General features: G+C 34.0%; 4 protein-coding genes across 4 annotated transcripts; 3 read left to right on the plus strand and 1 right to left on the minus strand.

The window, feature by feature from the left end:
• Nucleotides 1-68: 68 nt before the first annotated feature.
• LOC146932210 (uncharacterized) lies at nucleotides 69-1,111 on the plus strand. The gene is made up of 2 exons (XM_085703858.1): nucleotides 69-509; nucleotides 633-1,111. Exons 1-2 carry the CDS (start codon nucleotides 307-309, stop codon nucleotides 907-909), a joined length of 480 nt encoding a protein of 159 aa, XP_085559984.1. The 5' UTR covers nucleotides 69-306; the 3' UTR covers nucleotides 910-1,111.
• Nucleotides 1,112-2,591: 1,480 nt separating this feature from the next.
• On the plus strand, nucleotides 2,592-6,031 carry LOC146932211 (Haloacid dehalogenase-like hydrolase (HAD) superfamily protein). Its single transcript, XM_085703857.1, has 7 exons — nucleotides 2,592-2,775; nucleotides 2,874-2,943; nucleotides 3,043-3,202; nucleotides 3,853-3,934; nucleotides 4,376-4,592; nucleotides 4,817-4,881; nucleotides 5,627-6,031. Exons 1-7 carry the CDS (start codon nucleotides 2,680-2,682, stop codon nucleotides 5,879-5,881), a joined length of 945 nt encoding a protein of 314 aa, XP_085559983.1. The 5' UTR covers nucleotides 2,592-2,679; the 3' UTR covers nucleotides 5,882-6,031.
• A 3,725-nt stretch (nucleotides 6,032-9,756) lies between these two features.
• LOC146932212 (mitogen-activated protein kinase homolog MMK1) lies at nucleotides 9,757-16,430 on the plus strand. The gene is made up of 7 exons (XM_085703854.1): nucleotides 9,757-9,816; nucleotides 9,970-10,200; nucleotides 10,367-10,496; nucleotides 12,599-12,736; nucleotides 12,845-13,177; nucleotides 14,436-14,616; nucleotides 15,989-16,430. Exons 2-7 carry the CDS (start codon nucleotides 9,992-9,994, stop codon nucleotides 16,159-16,161), a joined length of 1,164 nt encoding a protein of 387 aa, XP_085559980.1. The 5' UTR covers nucleotides 9,757-9,816; nucleotides 9,970-9,991; the 3' UTR covers nucleotides 16,162-16,430.
• Nucleotides 16,431-18,173: 1,743 nt separating this feature from the next.
• On the minus strand, nucleotides 18,174-24,182 carry LOC146932213 (stress response protein). The gene is made up of 5 exons (XM_085703873.1): nucleotides 23,937-24,182; nucleotides 22,966-23,067; nucleotides 20,915-21,056; nucleotides 20,764-20,810; nucleotides 18,174-18,683 (listed from the first exon to the last, which is right to left on the minus strand). The coding sequence occupies exons 1-5, from the start codon at nucleotides 24,021-24,023 to the stop codon at nucleotides 18,456-18,458; spliced, it is 606 nt and encodes a 201-aa protein (XP_085559999.1). The 5' UTR covers nucleotides 24,024-24,182; the 3' UTR covers nucleotides 18,174-18,455.
• Nucleotides 24,183-24,991: the final 809 nt, after the last annotated feature.

Genomic DNA, 24,991 nt, shown 5'->3' on the forward strand with positions numbered 1-24,991 from the left:
ACTGCGTTTCAAGAACCAAAATACAAAGCGAAGGCCAAGGGAAGGAGGGTCCACATTAAACAAAGTGATGGATCCTTATCTGGAACCAGCCAATGAACTTCCACAATCAAATCCACATTTCATACCCAATCAATATCCACCTCATGTTCTAGTCCGCGCTAGGAACTGAGTATTGTACTCTTTTTATCTGGTGAGTCAAGTTACAAGATAACCACCAAAACTCAGATTTTATTTATTTTTAACCAATAAACAAACATATAGCCTTCTTGTTTCTTAGACTTCTCAAAAGCTGAAACCAGTCAAATCATGGTTCATTTGCTCACACCGACTCCTACCACAGCCGCAACAGCTCTCTCTGTGAGACCCTGGAATAGCTCTTCCCTATATTCTTCGAAAAATGTGTGCTTTACCACTCCTAGAGTTAACTGCATTGGCAACCAAAGTCAACAACAGGTCTCTAATCTTGATCAAGTTCCTCCTACCAGTGATGATCACAGTCTGCATCGGAGGTATTTCCTCTCTACTCTAAACAGCTGAGTTAGTTACAATCCTTTATATTGTCTATCAGTATCATCGTATAGTAGCATGGTTGATGATGCACTAGTGGGTGTTGTAATTAATCTTGCACGCAGGGCATTGATGGGATTAAGTGGTGCAGTAATGTTGGGGCTGAGTTGGAGTGATGAGCAAAGTGCAAGAGCAGCCGCTAGAAGACCTCCACCTCCTCCACCAAAGGAGAAAAAAGATCCCAATCTGAGTGCTGCTCAGGCAAAAGTATTGGCTAGCAAGAAGAGAAAAGAAGCTATGAAAGCAGAAGTTGCCAGGTTAAGAGAGCAAGGGAAGACTGTTAACATTAATAAAGAGCCACCTTCTCCTCCTGTAGTTGCACCACCTCCTGCGTCTGAATAGTTTCCAATTCTTAACACTTCCATTGTTACCTGCAAATAAAATGGTTGAGTACTTGAGTACAATGTTGTTTTTTTTTTTTTTTGAAAGGAAGTACAATGTTGTTGTATCACTATTTTGTTCCATTTGATATGACTGTTTCACTTACATTTTTCTATTGAGCGATTGAGCATTTATGGTCAGCGGTAGATGATTTCATTTTGAATTCACCATTCTAATTTGCCCATCTTATTGTCAAGAATGTTGGAGCATCTTCAACCTATTACCCTTCATTGATGTTCTTAATTGAGTTTCAGAAATACACATAACGCATTTTCACCTTTTTCAACTTAAGGATTCTATGAGCATGACATCCTTCTAATTTTACTCCTCCAAAAAATGTACTAGACTAGTTTCACTAATAAGGTTTGTTCAAGAAATTATTGAGTTGGCAAAGTAATGCAATTAACCAAGTTTAGCTCTACAACTTTTACATCATGGGTACTATAAGGGCCTTCTAGAAAATATATAAAAACCTAATTTGTATTGGCAAAATTAGTCCACGGGTCCTTTATCTTATTTATTTGTAACACTTGAGTTTTTTATCTTTTTTTTTTCTTTCTCCCGATCAAGTCTTTTAACTTTTAAAACATGCACACATAAGTCCTTTTTCTCATTTTTTATTAAAAACATGATGAGTTGGTATGTCACGTAGGATGAACATAACAATAAGATCCATTCTATTTAGAGGTGTATTTGGGTGGACATTTTTCTTTGATTTAGAAAGAAGATGATAAAGATAATGATGAAGATGTTGAATATATTCATATACATTTCCAAGGTTTCATTCGATTTTCTAAAAAACATTGTTTTTAACATTAAGATTATCCTATGTGGCATGCAAACTCAGCGTGTTTATAATAAAAAATGAAAAAGAAAAAAAAAACTTATGTGTGTATGTTTTACAAGATAAGGGCCCAAATGTTATAAATAAATAAGATAAAGGACCTTTGAAGTAATTTTGCCTTGTGTATTTATACGCATCACGATCAAGTCAATGTCTTTCATGGGTACCTACCCAAATTAATACTATTTAGGCACACTTACATGAAATGAACAACATTAAAAGAGAATAAAAGTAAATGATATCAATTGAAAGAGAATAAAACTAGATGTTAACTAGTACCCTTAGGATACTTAGAAATTTTAATCTAAAGATTTGTGTATTCAACACATTAAAACATCAAAAAATAGTTTTTTTTTACATGAAAGTTATTCATTGTTTTTATTTTTAAATCTTTAACAAATGTCTTACGGTCACTTATTAGCAAGACTTTTTTAAATAAGATTTTACAACACGACTCTTTTAAATAAGATTATAAAGCATGTAAAAAAAATAGTTGCAATCGAAACATCTAAAACATGTAAAAAATCAGAGGTCATACACTTCTTTTAGTCTTTTAAATAGGTACTTTTAAATTGATAACTTAATGCACCATTACCTTTTTAAGGATCTATTTAAAACTTTTTTTTAAGATAATAATCTATTTAAAACTTAAAAACTTAAAAAAATTCAAATAAATACATTAAATTAACAACTTAAAATACTTGAAGGAATAACCGGTTATTTTTGTCAACTTAGGGAATCAATCTTGACTCTGAACTAAACATGGACCTTGATGAATGAGTATCAACAACCACGCCACACAGCCATTTGATTTTGTTTCGAACAATCTAAGCTTCTGCAAGCAACTCACCCAAAATTGTACCGTCACATTCATCGGGTGGAATAAAATGATTCCCAAATGTTCTTCTTCTTCTTCACTACAGCCACTTCAGCTTCAGACCTTCACCGGTCTCCGACAACTTGTCGAAACGCGCCGTTTCAAGGCATTTCTCTATTCTCATTCAATTATTCATTTCACTATTCTACAGTTCTATCTATCTATCTATCTATCATTTGTTAGTCGATGTTTATCTCTTTGCAGGTTTGGTTGTTGGATCAGTTCGGTGTCCTCCATGATGGAAAACAACCTTATCCCGGTGCCATTTCAACATGTATGTTTTCATTTTGTTTAATAAAAATTTGGGTTTGTCTTTTATTTGTTAAACACCATCGTATGTTATGTCTTTTCTTTTTTGTTTTAATTTTGTTAGTAGAAAATATTGCAAAGACTGGTGGGAAGATGGTGATCATAAGTAACTCTTCAAGACGCTCATCAGTCACTCTTGAAAAAGTCAAAAGTCTTGGTTTTGATGCTTCTCTTTTTCTAGGAGCAATTACTAGTGGAGAACTCACTCATCAGTACTTGCAAAGGTTGTTATCCCAACATAATTTAATTTCTGTTTCTTAGCTATGTTTAATTACCATAATATCACGCATTTTTTCTGTTTCCTTTAGGGTCTGTTTCGATTCACTTATTTGAGTTTTATCTACTGATATAAACATTTGTTAGACTGTTTGGGAGAGCTTTTGGAATCAGCTTATGACATGCCCATAAGTTGTTTTCAGCTTACTTACAAAAGCTCTCAAGGATGACTTATGAAAACAGCTTATGACATGGCCATACACTGTTTTCAGCTTACTTCCATAAGCTCTCCATGATGGCTTATGAAAACAGCTTATAGACTTTGTTTTTATCTTTTGTTATAAAAATAGCTTATATACAAAGACTTACATGATAAGCACTTAATTAAGTTGCTTATCCCAAATAGAACTATAGTGTCTCACTGCTCATTAAATGATGTTTACATGTATAATTGTATTTGCCCCTTGTCGTGTATTCGATCACCTGTTTCATCCGTATGTATTTTTTAGTTGAGATCCCGTGCAACAAATTCTACAGATATCGGGGAAAGTGGCAGGAAATAGATATGTAAAATTATGCCACATGCCATTAGCAGGAGAATTTTCTTAAGATAAATATATTTTAACTCTTCTGTTGATAATATCTGTTTTTCAAACAGGAGAGATGATCCTTGGTTTGCATCGTTGGGAAGATCTTGTATTCATTTCACTTGGAGTGGCAGGGGAGCAATATCTCTTGAGGTGCGTGGAACAGCTATGCATTTTAGCTTGAATTATGATATGAAACCATATTCCGTTGCTTCTTCCTAAAGGCTAAATGTTATTTTCTTGTGCAATATAAAATGGCATGATTCTTGGGTAATAGTTGTCTTGGTAAACTAAGGAGCGATTGGATTTATAGTGGAACTAATTATTCTGCTTACAAGGAATTCCTTCCTACTAAGTCTACCCGATGAAACTTTGAAGGTATTCAAAGAATTGAAAAATTTGGTTTGCACCAAACAATAGATAACTGATTGTGGTGGTACTTTTCATATTTTATTCAATTCAAGTCAAATTATGGTCAAATATAAAAAAAAAAATACAGGGAAGTTATTATGTTACATAATGTAAAGTTGATTGCCAAAGATAATATGCATCAATAGCTTTGAAATCTTACAGCATACAAATAACTTTGTCTAGGGCTTGGACTTGCGAGTTGTGGAGAATGTTGAAGAAGCTGAGTTTGTTTTGGCTCATGGGACTGAAGCCTTGGGCGATGCCAATGGGAATGCACGTTCAATGAAACTTGAAGACCTTGAAAAAATATTGGAGCTTTGCGCTGCAAAAAGGATTCCTATGGTGGTAGCCAATCCAGATTATGTAACTGTTGAAGCAAGAGACTTGCGTGTGATGCCTGGTGAATTTGCTTTATCTTCTAAAAACATAGCACTTAAATAGTAGTTATAAGCTGTTTTTTCGTCCAAAGTTGCAGCATAAGTTTTCATTTATATGACATGGCTATCAGTATCAATTACATGTCTAAGAAGTAAGAACTATACTTGTTTGTTATTCGAGTTCTGTTTTTTTTTCTCCTATCAAGTTTCACCTTATACCAAATTGTGTGTACTTCATACTTATTAGGTACGCTAGCAGCTAAATATGAAAAGCTTGGGGGTGAAGTGAAATGGATGGGCAAACCTGATGAGGTGATGAAATCATTTCTATGTGATATAAATCCATTTCGATAATTGTTTTCTCTTGTGTGTCATACTGTACTCCATTCTATTAGTACCTAGGCTGCTAAGATTACATGCGTACAATATACAAGTAGGACTGCATATTCAACAATCTTAGCTCGTGAGTTTCTTCCCTAGTTGGCTTGCTCATTTGGCACACAAGGCAAGTGTTACCTTTCAACAAGATTAAACATCATGTTCAATCCTTCAAGGATTTCTATGTTAGCTGCTTCCTGCAATTACAATTGTGAACAATGCATTTGCACTTTGCAGTATGAGCATACAAAAGTAAATTCATTTTTTGAATTACCAAGCTAAACTAAGTTGTAAGTTACAAATAGTAAGTAATTCTCATTTATTGGTTTAAATTATCTAAAACGGTTTTCTTCATATTCTCAAATAAATGAATTCTAGAGTTGCGACTCCGGAGTGATGACTTTACCTAACTACCACCCTTGACTTGAGGATTAGTTTCACTGCCATGCCTGTGCGTCTTCCCAATCTAAAACAAATTCTACATAATTCTTTGTCCATGGCTTGCAATGATCCAGCTCATTGAAATATATTCTCAAAGTAGATGCATACTGTTAAGTAGCAACCTATTTATTTATATACGATCATAATGATTAACATCTTTGTGGCTCTTGATATAATATCTTCTGTTGCATTTTTTTTATACATGCATGTTCTTGACAGTGTTGTTGTGATTTGTCAGATAATATACAAGTCAGCTGTGGCCATGGCCGGTACAGATGTTTCCGACTGTATTGCTGTGGGTGATTCTCTCCATCATGATATTAAGGGTGCTAATGCTGCTGGAATCAAATCAATTTTTATCACTGGAGGGATTCATGCAACTGAACTTGGACTCGATGGTTTTGGAGAAGTAGCAGATTCATCTTTTGTACAATCACTTGTGACGAAATATAATGCATATCCATCCTATGTGTTACCCGCATTCACGTGGTAGAACAATATCGCAAGGATCCCAAACCACTACAATAACTTTTTTTGTTCGAGTATTTGTATGATTTGTTGTCCATTTGTACAAACAGGAAACTATGCCTATGTAAAGATATTTGGAAACTAATAAGATAAGAAAGACAAGTATACATTGAAATTGCAGAACTCTATAATTTTGAACTTTATTACAAACTTTGTGATAGGTCTCAAAGTTTAAGTGCTTGTTTGGTTTGACGCACGTCTCCCACCCGTCAACATGGTTTCTCATTTTACAGCATGTTTGGTTCTCTTTTCTAAAATCAATTCAATCTTCTAAAATCAATTCCATGAGAAACTCATTCTCTCTATTTTCCTCTAGATCTGTCTCGTTTTTTCTCTTCCTCTTGCACAACTCATTTCGGTCTCTCTTCTATCTCTGAGTTTCTCATGGAATTGATTTTAGAAGATTGAAAATTTCGGTCTCTCTTCTATCTCTCTTCAAGCACATAACCAAATAAGTTTCAGGAATGGAGGAATTTGTCGAGGGAACCCACCTAACTGGCCGAATTGATGGAAATGGTCGTGAACACAAAATGTATTGACTGAAGAGATGCCAAGGTAACTACGAATTTGCATCCATAACTAACCGTAATGACTGCAAGTAATGAAAAGATGATCTGTTGACTCTTGAACCCCGCATCCGCCTACACATACATTTGCTTATGCTTGAATAATTCCCCTCGTAATGAGATTATCCTTTGTTGGAAGACGGTTGAGGAAAAGGCGCCACACAAATAAATAAACTTTAAGGGGGACATGTTTGAGCCAAACATTAACCGTATTAACCTGCTCGGTATTATGGTCCGATGTTGTAAACATGTGGTAAACATCGCTGACTGAGAAACCTTTGATTGGGTCAAGTAACCATTTCCAACAGTCAAGTACACCATCATGCAAAACAATGTTATAAAGCAAAGAACAACAGTTCCTAAGGAGATCCCCCCCCCCCCCCCCCCCCCCCCCCCCACACACACACACACGCACACACACGCAAACAACCTTCTTCTCCATTTCAACGCCTCTCCTTCCTCAACCCACCCTAAGTGTTGCCTCTCTGCCACTGAACACAATGGGTTTTCAGCCAAATCAAACAAACGACTAAACCGAACACACCAAGGGACATTGCCTATCCATTTGTCCGTCCATAAAAAGTGCTACTACCATCTCCGACCTCTCTAAGGATATTATTATCCATACTTATACCATCATGAATACCCGTCATACTCTTCCACCAAGTTGAACCGAACCAACTGCCCTCCTTAAGCCGCCCCCTTCTTCCCCATAACGAGCCTTCAATACATTATACCACAACCCGTCTTTATCAACCAACATCCTCCAACACCATTTACCTAGTAACGACAACTTAAACTCCCTCAGCCTTCTGACACCTAATCCTCCATCCTCTTTACTCTGACAAACAATATCCCAATTCACACAAGATATTTTCCTACAATCCTCACCTCCCAAAAAAATCTTTTGAAAATAGATTCGAAAGAAGAGATTAATAATACCCTTTTCATTTATAACAAACTTATTATTTAACATTATTTTCTAAAGAAAAACACCGTCTTCTTACTTCAAAAAGGAGCCAATTTCACCCTAACACATAACATATAAGGAAAAGAGAGGGGCTAGAGAAAGTTGAAGAAGGATATGTATGCAATTCTCCATAATGCAAATTAATTGAACATTTCAAATGCATTGCAAAAATTCAAATATCAAATGCATTGCAAAATATATATAACATTTCTAACCCTTTAAACAAAACATTTCTAATGAATAACCAATCGCCATGCAGAGATCCTATAGAAAAACACCAAAATGCAAGAATGTAATTGACAAAAATATTTTTATCATTTTAATTATCTTCCCAACTTTTTTTAGAGGAATTCATTTCCCAAGTTAAGAGCACAAATTGATCTTCCTTAAAATAAAATTAATCTTCCTTAAAATATTTTACTCATTTTAATTTGTACGCGCGCACGCGTGTCACAATCTAGTTGCTTATCAAGGCAGCTTCCATATAAATATAGATATGGATGAATGAGGTTAATGAGTTAACTAAAAGTAACATTCAATGCAATAAAAGCAACATGATCATAAGTACACTAGAGATTAATGAGGTTGGCTTGTTTTAAAAAGTTAATGGATAAATACATCTATCTTCTTTACAATACATACGTTTTTCTATGAATACTCTACTATTTTAACGAACTAAATATGACATTTTTTTTGGGTATAATACCCTCTTTTTTAAAAAGATGATAAATTGCACCCCAAATATACAATTTACTAAGTTTTGATTAAAGATAATGAGAAAATTAAAAAAGAAAACCTGTTTTTTTTATTTGTCAAATTTTTTGTTCATTCTTGTAAGGAAAGTAGAAATAAAAAGAAATTGCATATTAACTATTGTTTGTAAGGATCCCTAAAAAAAAAACTATTGTTTGTAAGGAAAGTAGAAATAAAAAGAAATTGCATATTAACTATTGTAAGGAAAGTATAAATAAAAAGAAATTGTATATTAACTATTAAGGCATAATCACCGATGTCTAATTTTGTTCCAAAAGCATAATAGCAAAGTTTTTGTTTTTCATTTTAGGAAAACAGCAACGTTTTTGTTAACGGGTGAAAATTTAATTATAGAATCCAAATAAAAATATATTAAATAGAAATTAAAGCATTTAATGTTTTTCAAATGTTTAAAAATCTAATAATTTCCCTTTTTGATATGAATTTTTAATGAACAATAATATCATGAAAGGAAAGTGCTAGCTGAACACATCGATCCATCCAAAATTACGAAAAGAATTACGCTTTGGCGATGACATATCTTGAGTTTATAGCTTATAAATTATAAGTTTTATGATAAAAAAAACTCGTTCAGTAACATTTATTTTTTCTTACAAGTTTATAGTTTATTTTCACTAGCTCATAACTTATTTTGGTACGATAATTAAATTAGCTTATGATTTAAAACTTATAGTTTATCATTTTTTTCTTTCTCAATTTTATATGTGGCCATCTTACTTGAAAAAAGTTACATATTTTTTAATTAAATATATCTTTTTGTTGTTTTATATTTATAAAATAGTGTAACAGTTAATTTTACGAATCACTATAAATTCAACTAGCTAACTTATCGGTAAGTTACAAGATGACTTATAATTTATGCACTATAACCTCATTTGCTATAAGTTAGCTTATAAACTATCCAATATTTTTTGTCCAAGAGAAAAGAGAAAAGGAACTTAGGAAATGAAAGAGAAACTAAGTGAATAACAACAACAAAAACTCGGAGGGTTAGTTTAAGTGGTAAGACCTGGCGGTCCAGTGTTAGAGTTCCGCTAATATCGTTAAAATGAGTAAATGCAATCACGTTTACAATTATTCTTTAAACCCTAATGTCTTTCATGCATGTGCATCATCCCCTCACCATACGTTTAAATACAACAAAAATAAACATAAAAGAGACACAATTTTAATATGATACATTGACACGCAATATCGCAATGTTCTTTTTAAACATCAAACATATATCAAAATATAAATTTAACTCTCCAAAATCTTCCCTCCAAAATTCTCAAAAAACTAATTCGCAAACACAACCATAAGATAAATTCAGTGGTAAAAAGACATATATTGAATCGGAATTTTATTAATACATACCTTTTAATATCTTTAGAAAATGTAAATATTTTTATAAACACTATTTAAATCTAAGGTTTATTTTTATCTTAAACCGAACATTATCCTTAACCTTAAAATTTTCATTTTCATATTCATTAGACAGAAAAAAATAGAGACATTATATAAAAGAGAGGGGTGACAGTTTGTTTATGCAGGAGTTAGGGAGAGATAGTACAGATCTGTTTGACCAAAAGCATTCACAACACAAATCAGGTTCTTTCTTACTTCTAATCTTAAACTCTCCAATTTCCAACATCATCATCAAACATCATCGTATTCATTTTTTTCATAGTAATAACAAAAACACCCATTAACCATTTTTTCTCTCTCTTCATAACAAAACAAAATAAAAATCAAATTTTTCAGAGCTTGAAGAAGAGAAACAACAATGGAAGGAGGAGGAGCTCCACCAGCTGACACCGTGATGTCAGATGCTGCACCGGCGCCGCCGCAGATGGGGATCGAGAATATTCCGGCAGTCCTTAGCCACGGTGGTAGGTTCATTCAATACAACATTTTCGGCAACATTTTTGAAGTTACTGCAAAATACAAACCACCCATCATGCCAATCGGTAAAGGCGCTTATGGTATTGTTTGGTATGTTATACCCTTTTTCTCTTTTTCACTTTTCAGATCAAATTCATCATAAAGTTTGCTTTTTTATTTGAAAAATTTGATTTTTTTTTTTTGTTGATTTGTTGGGATTGGAAAAATGGATTTTGTTTATGTTTTTGTGTTTCATTTTGGTGTTGTATGTGAATAGCTCTGCTCATAATTCGGAGACGAATGAACATGTCGCGGTTAAGAAGATTGCAAATGCATTTGACAACAAGATTGATGCCAAGAGGACTCTCCGTGAAATCAAGCTACTTCGCCATATGGATCATGAAAACGTTAGTGAGTAATAAATCATTGTTTTTTGTTTTGTATGTGTGTGTGTGTGATGATTGAATAAATATACTTTGTTGCGTGATTTCCGCTATTGTGGTTTGAGATTAACTTGTTTATTGGATCCTGATTTGTGTGTTTGAGTGTTTCAAAATCAATCAACCATTTTGTTCATATGATGTAAATGGTATATGTATTATGTGTTCCTTTTCAGCTGTGAAACAATTTTAGCTTTGAAGCTACTTAGGGGGTTAATTAATGGCTTCAAGGTTACATCCATTAATCCGTTACATCTGTATGCCCATTTGTTTTAGCTTTTGTAAGGTTTCAGGCAGAATTTTTGTGGAAGCAAGAATAACTTAATTAGGTAAAATATGCATTAGGAAATGTTTTTCTTCAATTGCTTCTGCTGAAACAAAATGGTGATGGGTTATACAAACGTTGAGACCAAGATGCATTTGTTAGTTTTATACTTACTTGATCCGTTTTTACTAAAAGTAAAATTATTGTCGTTGACATGGAGACCAATATGCATTTGTTTGTTTTATATATCATACTTACTTGATTGGTATTTACGAAAAGTAAATAATTGCCGTTGACAATTAGTGGCGCGTGCAATGGGGTGTGATTAATCGTAAACAACACGACAAAATTCATTCCAAAAGGAAAATCAATGATGAGCGCCTATTACTGTTTGATATCCTTGCAATCATTGATTAGTTTATCCTCTTGTATGGAGCAGTTATTTTCCATTTTGGCACTGTCTTAACACGCATATTTTATTGATTTTGCACGTGACTTTGGGTGCTTTTTATGTTATAATGCACACGTCACATATTTTACTTGTCGCTTAGTGCCGGTCAGTGTTGTCAAATAGTGGATATAGCAGCTCAATGTCATAGAAGAATTGGAACAAATAGCTATTGTTCTGCGATCCTCTATTTAGTACAAAGTGTTGTCAAATAGGCATAGCCGCTATTGCGAAGCTATAAAACGGTAGCATAGAAGAATTCGAACGAAACACTTTTTTTTTGCAATCATTGATTAGTTTGTCCTCTTGTAAGGAATCTTGGATGGAGCAGTTATTTTCCATTCCGACACTGTCTTAACATGCGTAATTTATTGATTTTACATTTGGCTTTAGACGCTTTTTACGATACACGTAACTTGTCGTTTGTGTGGTGCCGGTCAGTGTTGTTAAATAACGGATATAGCAGCGCTATATCATAGCAGAATTTGAACAAATAGCTATTGTTCTGCGATCCGCTATTTAGTACAATGTGTTCTCAAATAGCCGCTATTGTTCCGCGATCTGCTATTTAGTACAAAGTGTTGTCAAATAGCCGCTATTGTGGTGCTATAGCACGGTAGCATAGCAGGATTTGAACAAAACGCTGTTTTTTGCACTACGCGATTGTTATTACTGGTGCCGGATGATAGAATGTTTTTCTGTAATTAAATTAAAAAGTTTGACACGACAGAATTCTGTCCAAAAGGAAAATCAATGATTTGCGCTTTTTTTTTTTTTTTACTTAATGAAGAGCGCCTGTTTCTGTTCGATATTCTTGCAATCATTGATTAGTTTATCCTCTTGCAAGGAATCTTGGATGGAGCAGTTATTTTCCATTCAGACACTGTCTTAACATGCGTATTTTATTGATTTTCCGTTTGACTTTAGATGCTTTTTACGATATGCCAAACATGACACTTGTCACTTGTGTAGTGCGGGTCTGTGTTATCAAATAGCTGATATAGTGGCGCAGAATTTGGAACAAATAGCTATTGTTCCGCGATCCTCTATTTAGTACAAAGTGTTGTCAAATAGCTGCTGGTTTGACTACACTTGTGCCGGTTGATAGACGCTGGTTTTCTTTACTGAAGGGTTGCTACTTTTTGTTTTGTAGTTTTAGCGACAAAAGGGAAAAATGTGTTCATTCTTAGGTCATATAAGTGTATAGTGTGTCTTATATTTTAGGGGCTGGATGCAGGACAATTGGACAAAGGGGGTGTCCAATTATCTTCATGAGGAGAAATACCAAAACTTGTTAGCATTAGAAATTCTTCTTTTAATTGGCATTTTGGTTTGCCTAATGTAATTATTTTGTAGGTGGTTGCAATCAGGGATATAGTGCCACCACCTCAGAGGGAGGTATTCAATGATGTTTACATTGCATATGAGCTAATGGACACCGACCTTCACCAAATCATTCGATCAAATCAAGCACTATCGGAGGAGCACTGTCAGGTATACATTTAAATAAACCACCCCTTTTAATATACCTATTTATCTCTGAGTTTATTAAATCTTATCCATGACACCATTATAAGCCCTTTTTTTTTGCTTCTTCTGCAGTACTTTCTGTACCAAATCCTTCGTGGTTTGAAGTACATACATTCTGCAAATGTTCTGCATAGGGACTTAAAACCCAGCAACCTTCTCCTGAACGCCAACTGTGACTTAAAGATTTGTGATTTTGGACTGGCCCGTGTAACCTCTGAAACCGATTTTATGACTGAATATGTTGTTACTAGATGGTACCGTGCACCAGAGCTTCTGTTAAACTCTTCTGATTATACAGCAGCAATTGATGTATGGTCTGTTGGTTGTATTTTCATGGAACTGATGGATCGAAAGCCTTTGTTTCCTGGCAGAGATCATGTGCATCAGCTGCGTCTACTCATGGAGGTAACTTCTTTATCCGTCTTTGGTGTTTGAAGAAGTTCCAGAATTATTGATTTCATTAGCTTTTGTAGTTCAAATGATTAACCTGCTGATTTTGAAATCAACGCATTCTTGAATTGAAATTCACCGCAGTATCATTCTTGAGTATAATAATTATTCAGGTTAAATTTCATTAAATTATGTCAATTCTTGAGTACCATCAGATCCTTTTGTTGAAATATTGTCATTGTTAGCCTTGATACTATTTGATTTGACGTTTATTTTGTTTTATTTCAATTCCTTAAATCACTCATTAATTTATGAAGTGTCTTTATGTACTCTCTCCTATAAAAGGAGCACCATTCTCATTGGAATAAATAAGTTGTGTAGTTACAGAATATTTCAACACCTTCATTCTAACCTATGTTTTTAATGGCGCCGCACTCACGTAGTGGCAATGACTTTTGGTGCAATACTCTTTGGTAGCTATTCACCTTCAGCAGTTGCAGTGTTAGCGGCCGCGAACCGCGGCTGCGTTTCCATCCTGCGGCAATGACTTTCCGGTCACAATCTGCGGTTTTCAGACCACCATCCTTATCTATTGAGAAGAAACGAAAAAGAAAGAAGAAATGTAGTACGAGGACGAAAACATGGAGGGGCACAACAGACAGTGTGGAGGCGGTGACTGATACACACCTATTGGGGATGGTGTTTTATATTTAGGGTTTAGAGAATGGACATTGTAGCTTTGGGGTTTGTTTCACATAATGGGCCTGTTATAAACCAGACAATGGGCCAAGTATGTTCGTAATGTCTAGCAAATGTTTACTGTGGTAATAGAGTATAATAAACTTCAAATTCAAATTAAACTGAACAAAAATAATTTAACATGTCTAATAAAAATAAAGATCCGAAACTATAAAGAAAATTATTCATATACATACATAGTATAATTTAAAATAAATTATTAAATGTCAGTTAATTGATTATCAATTATAATTGTCCCTTTAATTTTGTATATTTTTCTATTTTTGAGTATTTATGTATCTTGTTGGAATTTATGTTTACTCCGTTATTTGGGATTTACAACATAGTTCAAAACGATGATATGGATACCCAAATCTGCACACACACACACACACACACACACACACACACACACACACACACACACACACACACACACAGACACACACACACACACATATAGAGAGAGAGTTTGCTTTTGAGTATGATTTGAAATCAATGTATCAATATAACTGCAATGCTTCATATTTTACAGTTGATCGGTACCCCATCAGAAGATGATTTGGGGTTTCTGAATGAAAATGCTAAGAGATACATTAGGCAACTACCTCCTTACCGCCGTCAATCTTTCCAAGAAAAGTTTCCGCATGTCCATCCTGAAGCTATAGATCTTGTTGAAAAAATGTTAACTTTTGATCCTAGAAAAAGAATTACTGGTAAGTTCTCATTGCCCGAGGCTCTGTATTGATGGTTATAGATATAATGATGTCCATATGCATACTTCATGATTTTCATAGTTTCTGGCATCATCAGTTCTTATTAAATGTTGTCTATTCAGTTCATCTATTATCGGTTGATAATTTGCATCTAGATGCTGCATCTGAATGCTTTTGTTTTTGCTTTTGGGATGCCCAATTTATACTGATTTTATATTTTTCAGAAATCGGTTGGTTATGATTTCATTTGTTAAACGTATTCTATTTCTATCGATATGTGACATTGCAAACCTATTTCGTTGGTCTTTTTACAGTTTTCCTTGCACCTATTAATTGTGAAGAATGAAAAGCATAGTCACATATAGAGAAATTTTTTATAGTGTTGAAAATGAAAAAAACCTATAAACTTTAAAAAGATGAAGACACGTAGAGAGCAATTACAACTTCTATATCTTAGGCGTTTTCAATTTTTTGGATATACAATTGTATAGCTTTTGTAATCTCTCATATTTATATATTCTAACATTTATATTATAATAATGATGTCATTATTTTATCTCTTATATAGATTGATGTAATTTTGGAGAAAAAATAAGCTAAGTAAATGATCATGTTCCTTTAGTTGAAATTTTTGGATCAAGAGTCTTGGAAGTACCCAACTTATGAAGTGCAGTCATCTTGTCAATCCATCAATATTTATTGTTGATATATTTAACTGAAAAAATTGTTTTCTTATTTGCATGGAGATTTTTATTTGTTTCAAATCTTTGCTTCGCTGTCAAAGAGAATAGAAACTAGGACATCCATTTTTTCCTGTCTCGTGCACACACAGGAGCTTTGTTCAAATAAAGCACAAACAAGAATATTATCTTATTTTGATGAAATTGCACTCACCTCCTCTGACTTATGATGTATAAGTAACATAAAACTATGGGGGGTAAAAAAGATTTGAGTGAAGTTGTGTGCAATTTCTTCAACAAATAAGGGTATGGGTTTTAATTTGAAAAATAAGTGTCTTTGTTATTTAAGCATACCTCAAGGAGGTTAGTGCAATTTCCTTATCTATTTTCAACTACAATCGAGACTTCGCAGCATGTTTGTCAAACAATGCTTCCTAATTACACATTCTAGACTATAATGATTCCGTTGTGTCCTATTAGGGGTTTAATTTCCAATTATAAGCATTAATTGTAACAGTGTTGATAGTGCCAGGATTAACATATAAATGTAAATGTGAGATGCCAACCCTTTCTGCTAACAAGAAAATGCTTCATACTGTCCTATACATAAGCATTGGCACCTGCGTTGAAATGTTTAAAATGCAAGCCTTGTTTCATGTTCTTACATTCTTTCATTGACATTGTTTTTGCAGTTGAAGATGCACTGGCACACCCCTACTTGACATCTCTGCATGACATCAGTGATGAACCTGTGTGCATGACTCCCTTCAGCTTTGACTTTGAACAGCATGCATTGACCGAGGAACAGATGAAAGAACTGATATACAGAGAGGCTCTAGCATTTAACCCTGAGTACCAGCAGTAGTGTAGTAGTGATAATGATGGTAATGTTGTCATTGGATTTGGAATTTGTTATGTTTGTTTCCCATAGGTCAAGAGATTTATGTGTATATATATCATCATATCTATCATCTGAAACCAGATGACCTTGGAATTTAATTATTTTGTTATAGGCTTGATTGGTAGACTCACTGGAAAACAATCATAAGGTGTTTTTGTATTTTGTATTGACTTATTTGTTTCAAATTATTCTCCTATTCATTGGCTTCAGCTTCAGCCAACTTCTGATAAAAACTTTTTCTCATGGATGTGTGTATTTATGGATGTGTGTATTTATGGGGTTGATTCTTTTTTTCTTTCTTTTTGTTAAAGGCCATTTGTTCTGATATAAATATAATGATAAAAAAAGATTGAACATGTTTTTATTTGAATAGTAAAAACCAGTTTAATTTGTGAAGTGAAAAGGATGGTGGTGGTCTGTGGATTGACAAACCAAAAATAAACAGTGCAATAAGATTTTAAATTGATTTTTTTTTATCGGAAATCTTTGTTTTTATGAAACTTTTATTTTCAGATTTTAAATTTGAAAAATGATATTTGTACTGTCATTTTGAAACAACTCTCTCATATTATCATTGTTCTCTCTCTCTATTATCGTCGACAATTATTAAACATGAGTTGAATTACAGGAAAATTTAAATTTCTTGTCTTAAGGACAAGATACACGATTTCAAGTTTTTATATAATTTATACACCAAATAACTCTTAGACTATTCGCCAAATGTCCAAGTTGAATCATTTGCAATCTTCACCTTTCTATCTCAAAATACTTTCAACAAGCTTCAAGATTGCCCAAATCTCCTCAATTCTCCTTCAAGTTTCTTGGTTCATACTAATATTCAGCTAGGCGTTCACTTGATTATATTGAAGGATTTAATAGAGGAGGATTCATGCAACTATGTCATCAATGGAGGAATTTGTTGAAAATCCACCATGGGAGGGGAAAAGCTCCAGGGTGAGAGGAAAAGGAGAGAAGAAGAATATTGTGAATTTACTAGAATGCCAATAAGGCCAAAGGATTTACTATAAAACCCCTCACTTATGGTAATTTCACTAATAAGACCCTCTTTCTTCATAAACTTTAATTTAATTAATCGCCATTTTGGCAGATCCGGAAGAAAAAAAATTGATCCTAAGATACTTTTTATCAAACACAGACAATGCAATTAGGTGGGAGAAAAAACAATTATTTTCCAATGTAGGAGTTCATAACATTAAGTTAAACAATGCAAGCATAATAAAATTTGTAAACATTAGAAAGAAAGAAAAAATAGAACAAGTGAGTAGCAAAACAAAGCTAAAATTACTCAAAGTAGTGAGATTACCTTGTTTTTATCTCTTGAGCAGATATGCTTAAATTAATTTTAAAAGGTGTATCCTTTGCATTCGTTCATGTTCATCTGGTTTTAAAAGTAGTTAATGCTGCATTGTTGAAAATGTCCTTTAACATGCATTGACGTTTTTCCTAGCAACGAGAAGGTATATCATTTTATTAACGAGTTTTATCAAAGAACGAATTTGGTATATCTGGTTTGTAAATTTAAGCATATCTGGTTCTTGAAGGGTTAAAACTTAAAACCGTGAAAAAAGTCTCTAAATCCTTTTCTTTTCAAAACAGGATGACCTCCCTGGTATATAATAAATACTTTAAAGCATCCTTGTATTTTCACCACTATAACTAACTTATGTACGCTTACCAGCTGTATAATTATTCTTATTATGCATAATAATAATTGCTACTCAATTTGTAAAATTGATATCATGTTGGAACTTTGCAAATAATTGTACAATTTTCGTTTTAGAGGAAACTCAGAAATTACGTTGATGCGTTATGCCCTCTGAGAACAGTAGAAGAAAAACTCCTAGCAGTGAGATTTGAATTTTCTTTTTTTTTTTTTTTATATTACACGGATTGATTTTGTAAACTTCATAGTTATATTCTTCATAGCCAAACCTTGTTCTTGGATAAGCCTAAAGTTATCACGAAAAGGAGCTATTATTTCAAAGCGGGAGTCAGCTCCAAATCCAGAAGTGTTATTCAAACATCAAGTGATTGTTCGATTTTAAATCGTTAGAACTCAATGTTAACACCCCTTTTCACACTACATCAATCAACCTAAAGTCAACAAATTTCTTGAAAGAGAACACAGAATATGACATAAAATTACAAATTTGTAAAGAAAATGTTGATCATAAAAGTAAAGCTGACCATAATTTACTATTTGCAGAAAAACAATTTTATGATACAAAACCAAGTATTCAACCACTATCAACTCTTGATGTCCCAAAAAATTTCGATAGGCGAACTGGTCCGCCACCATCTTCACTATCGGTTCCAGAATCCTTGCTTTTTGACTTGTGCTTCTTCTCCTTCTTTGACCGCTTAGACCTGGACTTTGATCTTTTTGATGATCTCTCTTCGTCTTCACTACTGGAAGTGTATGAGGATGATGAAGAGGAGCTAGATGGAGAAGATCTTCTTGAATGCTGCAATGGAAGAGGTAATGTGATGAGTATGTGTAGGAAAAAATACATCTATAACAAATTGTCAGAAACATCAACATTTAATCGATATTGCTTGTTTGCTATTGTTCATTTAACAATTAACAAAACTGAAGGCCAGGTAATCATAGAATCAGTTACAAACCTAGAGAAGCTGGAGTTATAAGTCGGTCACTTCCAACATAAATTGAAGGTTGTAAACAATGATTTCAGATAGACAAACACTTAACAAGTTAATATTTAGGCAAATCTATTGATGTAAAGCAAATGGTTGAAAAAAGGGAACGATAATAGGACAAAAGGCTTACTTTTAATCCCCTTGAACTTTTTAAAAAAAGCAAACTCCTAAAATTTTGAAGAAAAGGGAAGTTGCACTGTAATATCAATTACATCCATCCAACGAAAATAATCATTTGAATAAAACCTCCATTTCTTCCAGACCTTGTAACAAAGTGATAAGACATTGGAAAGGGTAAGTTTTGTATAACTCAATTTTTCCAAACAAAATAAAATCATTTTCAACAAAACCTCGATTTCTTCCAGACCTCAAAGCGAGAAAAGATATTGAAAAGGGTCAATTCTGTAAATTTGTTTAAAAAGGGTCAATCCGAAGGACCTTGGATTGGGATGAAGACTGTCATTTCAGGAACCCTTTTTCACGTTTAAATATACTTATCCAAGGCGGAACTGTGTAGTGGAACTCACCACTCAAATTCCATCCATGCCCGATGACTAGTACACGGGGCTCTTTCTCAGAGGATTGAAGTAATAGATTCGGTTAGAGTTGATGGCCATTGAACATGCCAACTGTTATATAGGACATGTCCACTGCACAGTTAATCGACAGGAAATTGGTTCATGTTGCTGTACCCAAGAGTTCACCAACTTGGCAAGGGCATGGCATTCTAGTCGCATGGCAACATGAATGTCAAGTTTTTAAATGCCTACGTCCAAAGAAAACCATAATTTCCAGCCCCAACAAGGAGGAACATCAAGGATGGACTAATCTGAAAATGTCTTGGAAGGAACCAATGGGAAATTTTCTTAGAGGCACGTGCAATTTATACAATCAAGAAATTACTGATAGGAGGAATGAGGAATTGTGTCGAATGTGAGCATCACTACAGCCTCACCAATCAGTGCCCTAATCATCACTCAAACTTGGGAATATTGACTTGGGAAAGGATGAGTGAGAATGACTGGCCCAAGGAGGACACCCACTCATTGATAGTGGAGCTAGTCATAACTTCATTACCGCAAAACTAGTGCCTCTTTAGTTTTACCCATCATTACAAACCAAGAAGTTCAAAGTTGGTTTAAGGAATGGCAGTAAGTGTATTATTAAGGAAGATGCAAAAATTTGATAATCAAGGTGGGCTGGACAAATCTGATGGTTTGATGAGTGGTAGATAGAAAAGGAGCTTCATAAGGCCCTAACAGTCTACTTATGTGGGCCGATTCCCTCATTAGAAACGGGGTAAACTTTCAAGTAAATATGAGAAGGAAAGTTAATTAGAGGAGAGATAAAGCAGATCTACAACATAAAGTTCAGAGGCAAGAAAGGGTTATATATTTTTCATTTCAATTTTCGCTTATAGCTCGGGGCCATAGGAATTTACCTTGCTGGGAGCATTTGCTCTTACTTTATGTATTTTTTTCCGTTTTCTTGTCAATAATATAGTCTCCCTTTGTTATACAGGAACTAGTCCTGTCATTTATGGAATATAAATGAACCTTTTTGGATGAAAGTTGAAAATCGCTGACAAATTAGAGGAATTATCTATAATTTACCCTATTTACCCTATAAGAAATCCAAAAAAAAAAAAAGACACATTGAAGATTGAAAATAAAAGACACCTTGAAGATTCGACAACATTTTCAACATCAATGCAAACAATTTAAACATCCACCATAACTAGTCCTATACCATGGTTGCTGAAATATAAAAGGAAAGTTAGCCAGCAGATCATAGTTGCATAATAGTTGAAGGGGCAGTTAGAATAGTGTTGTTTTTCAAATTAAACACTCTTCTCCAGGAAAAAGTAAATGTTGGAATCAAACACACCTTTCTTTTTCTGCTGCTATGCTTCTTTGAAATTTTGTCCCTCTTGTCTGTATAGTAGAATAAGCAACGCTCATCATTAGAAACTGAGTATGGGAAAAGGTGCTACAAAACACAACAGGTTTCTACAACATTACCAAATTACCACACATACCTTTTGAATGTTTAGACTTACTACTAGAGTGATTTCTACCCTGGGAAAGTTTGCGAGCCCTTTCAGCATCTAGTTGAGCCCTGTATTCCCTCATCATCTTATCTGCATCTGCTTCCAGCTCCCCCTTTTTCAGTTCTTCTTCCTAGTAAATAAATTACAACAAATCAAGTCAAACAAAAATTAAATAACAGTACTAATGTCCTAAAAAATTGACACAAAATTGTGCAGATTAAGATTTAAGACAAAGCATACAATAAAAAAGGTTTGACTGATTAAAGGGACAAGCTGATGAAGACAATGTATGCGATCAAATCATCAAAGTTTTAAGTAATTAAGTATCAATAAACAAGTAGAAATACTGATGATCTAATCCTTAGGGGGCGTTTCTTTCAAGTTTAGGAATCACATTCCCGGGAAGTGAATGAGAATACCCATATTTGTTAATGGTTAAGAAAAAATTATTCTTGGGAGTAAAGGTTCTCTGGAATGGGATAACTTCCCATAACTTCCATGAATTTATTCGCATGTGAGAAGGTGGGATTGTGCATTCCCATGGAGTTCTATATGTTTTCTTTTATTATTAAAAAAAAAAAAAAAAAACTATAACTACCACTTTTATTGGGAACATTCAATTGTGTGCCAAACATTTAAAAAAAAAAAAAAATATATATATATATATATATATATATATATCCAGGAATCTAATTTTCATCTTTATATTCCCGGGTAAGTTATTCTTGGGAATAACTTTTGAATCTGTGAAACAAACACCCTCTTCAGTTGGTAATTGAAGTTGACTCCTACGACGGGAAGGATAAAAAATAAAATTCCATAAGAGATGATTTTCCAAAAATTCTTTCAAATAATAAGTGAAGTTGAGGGTAGGGGCAGGGAAATCCACCTTTCGACAGGCGCTTAATTTTTCAAAACCAAATCCATATATCATTATATTTATTTGGAAGTGAGGCAGTGCACCACACATGCACACACAGAGATCAAGAGGAGGTTCTATTTCAAATGAAGGCCCAGAACAAGTCTGAGAATGAGAGGTTGAGGGCATCTGTGTCACAAGGATCAAGTAGAGGGAAGGGGAGTGTCAATTGATTAAGAGGAGTTGAGGCAAAGGGGGTAAAGGTGTTTCAGGTCTCTTAAAGTACAGGTTGTGCCACATCGATCACCCAGCTCAACCTGTCACACAGCGAGACTTTCTTTTCCGGCCCTCTAATAATTCCAAAACAAAACTATTTTGGTCTTGCAGTGTAACAATCGTCGGCATGGTCAGACTTCAGAGTTGGGAGGTGCAGCAAAACTTGAAAGATGGTGCTATCCAACAAGTAAACTGCGTTCTTACAACCATGGTGCAAAACTCTATTTTAGTCTCAAAAAGATTCACCAGCCAACTTTTGTCATTTTGAAATTTTCATGTTTTAAAATATGACTCCGGCAATGCTAAAAAATAAAACAAGTAAATTAAGAAGAAATTAAAAAACAGGTAAATTTGGCAGGGAGGGGAGAGGAGATGTGTTTATAAACTTAGGCATTGACTAAAATAAACTAACATTAAATATCATATGAAATGTTATAAGGGTTTAAAATATAAATTAGCATTTCCCCTACATTAAAATATCTCCCCTACCCTTGTTTGAACCAAACAAACCCTTACATAAATAAAGCCAAACTTCAGACACAATTCAGGACTGATCAGACATATGGAGCAGAGGGCAAATGGAATAATGAGATAGCAGACAACCCTCCTCGAACTTATTACAACGAGGTGCACAAGGATGTATGTTGTATATTATATAAACACGGATAGTAATACATGGATGTTAAATCAATGAGATAACTCATGTACAAACCCAACAATGATCTGGATTGAAATTATAAAAAAGATGTAAGGTAAGTAGCTTAGTAAGAGTGAGTAAAAAACAGAATCAATGGATGGGTTTTCAACTAAAACCATATCTACCATCTGCCTCTCATATATACACAACAACAAAAAATCCAATATACTTCTAAGAGTAAATATGTAAGGTTTGTAAAGAGATTACCTTTTGTTTCTTTTTGTACTCTTCCCAGGTAATTGTGTGAGATGTTTTAAGGCTAGCCAAACGGGCAGCATGCCACTCTGGTGAATGAAATGAACCATCCACCTGCGACAGTCCTCATCAATAACGGTACAGGAAAAGAAAGCAAGATCCAACATTCGAGCATCATAAAGCAAAACAATCCTATAATACAATATATACACACATGCAGTAAGACAAGAATAACAAATACCACGGTGAGAAGCATTTCCTCCAAAACAAATACATATACCTCATTTATGAAATTCTCCACAAAACCATATCAACCCAAACGCCAAAAGAAATTCATAAAAATTACATTTAACATTCGTGTATAAAAGAATTCCATGCGTAGTAAGTTTCAATTCATCATTATTCAAGCAGATGTGAAGGTTCCCTTCCATTGAAATATTGACACCCAAAAACAAATGTCAAAAAGAAGAAAATTGAAATTCAAGCACAGGGCTTATGAAATATCTCTATACAAGTTATTTTTTTCACTTGATGATTCTAGCTTTACGGCTTTTCCAAGTTATCAAGGATACTTAGGGCCTATTTGGATTGGCTTATTTGAGCACATTCACTTGCATAAGTTCTGTGAGACTGTTTGGAAGAAATTATGAAAGCATCTTATGACATTTTCCCTATGCTGTTTTCAGCTTATGTTCATAGATTCTCCAAAATAGCTTTTAAAATAGCTTATACAAAAACAATTTAACTTTATTTTATATTTTGCTATAGAAATAGCTTATACACGAGCGCTAATCATGATAGAAGCTGAAAATAAGCTCTTTATCCAAACAAGGCCTTAATACAAATAATTTTAGCCATAATCCCAAAAATTAAGAGCATAAAACCAAAAACAAACTCATGCAACAGCAATCAGGAAATGAAAATAGATCGATTCGCGAACAATTGAACAAAATAGAAAGAGGATAATATGGAAGGGTACAAACCATGCCATCTTCAACCTCATCGGGACCACCGGAAGCACCACCGAGCCTTGCTCTCTGCATAGCTTTGTATGCTTGATTTTTCCCCATTTCTCTGAATTGATAGATTGATTGTTCTATGGATTATGATCATGCACTATGCTCCACCACAGTTAGACCCTGATTCGATTGAAATTTGTGATTTTTAGGGATTTGATTTTCTGAATCGCATTGCAATGTGCGAACGTAGCTGGCTCGCTCTTGTTTCTTCTCTCTCTCTCTCTCTCTCTCGTTATCAGTTTCGTTCACAACGAAAAATGATGGGCCTATCTATCTTTGGGCCTGCTTCATCTTTTCCTATTTGGGCCTCCACATGCGTGCACGACTGTAGAGACCGATATAAATTTTAAAAATATATTTTTATTAGGATATTTTTAAAATAAATTTTGGTAAATATATTGTTCTAAATTATAAACCTCAAACCCTAGACTCTATAAATTTGTGACCTGAATCGTACTCTAAACCACAGTTTTATCAACAACAAAAAAATCTTCATTTTTTTTAGGGTTTTTCTTGCTCGAGAAACGTCAACAATGTCTCATCGTTGCTCTGAATGTAACATGCACTTCGGAAATGCTGGGGCTTTGGGAAGTCATCAAAGGGTTCACAAAAAAGTTGAAGTACCGTGTAGTATTTGTGGTGCAATATTTTCGTCTACTCAAGCTTGTGCTACTCATATGAAGGTTCATCTGCATGTATCATGTTATCCACCAATACCGCAACAGCGTTTTATTTGTAGTGAATGTTCGTGTGAATTTACTACTTCTGACGAACGTTTCAACCACATGGCTGATTGTCACCAAATAATTCTTCGTGAAGATATATAAGAGAACGGTACATACGTGCATAGTTTATAACTTTGAATAATTATTTATCACAGTATAGGATTTTAACTTTCTTCAAAAAAAAAGGATTTTAACTTATTCTTTATCATGGTTTAGGATGGATTTTAACTTGTTTATAGGAATTTTATATATTTCAAGTTAAAATCATATAAAAAGTATCATATAAATTGATTC

The sequence above is a fragment of the Medicago sativa genome, chromosome 4 (assembly GCF_051527215.1).
Source record: "Medicago sativa cultivar Bolivia chromosome 4, Bolivia_mono, whole genome shotgun sequence".
Taxonomy (NCBI): domain Eukaryota; kingdom Viridiplantae; phylum Streptophyta; class Magnoliopsida; order Fabales; family Fabaceae; genus Medicago; species Medicago sativa.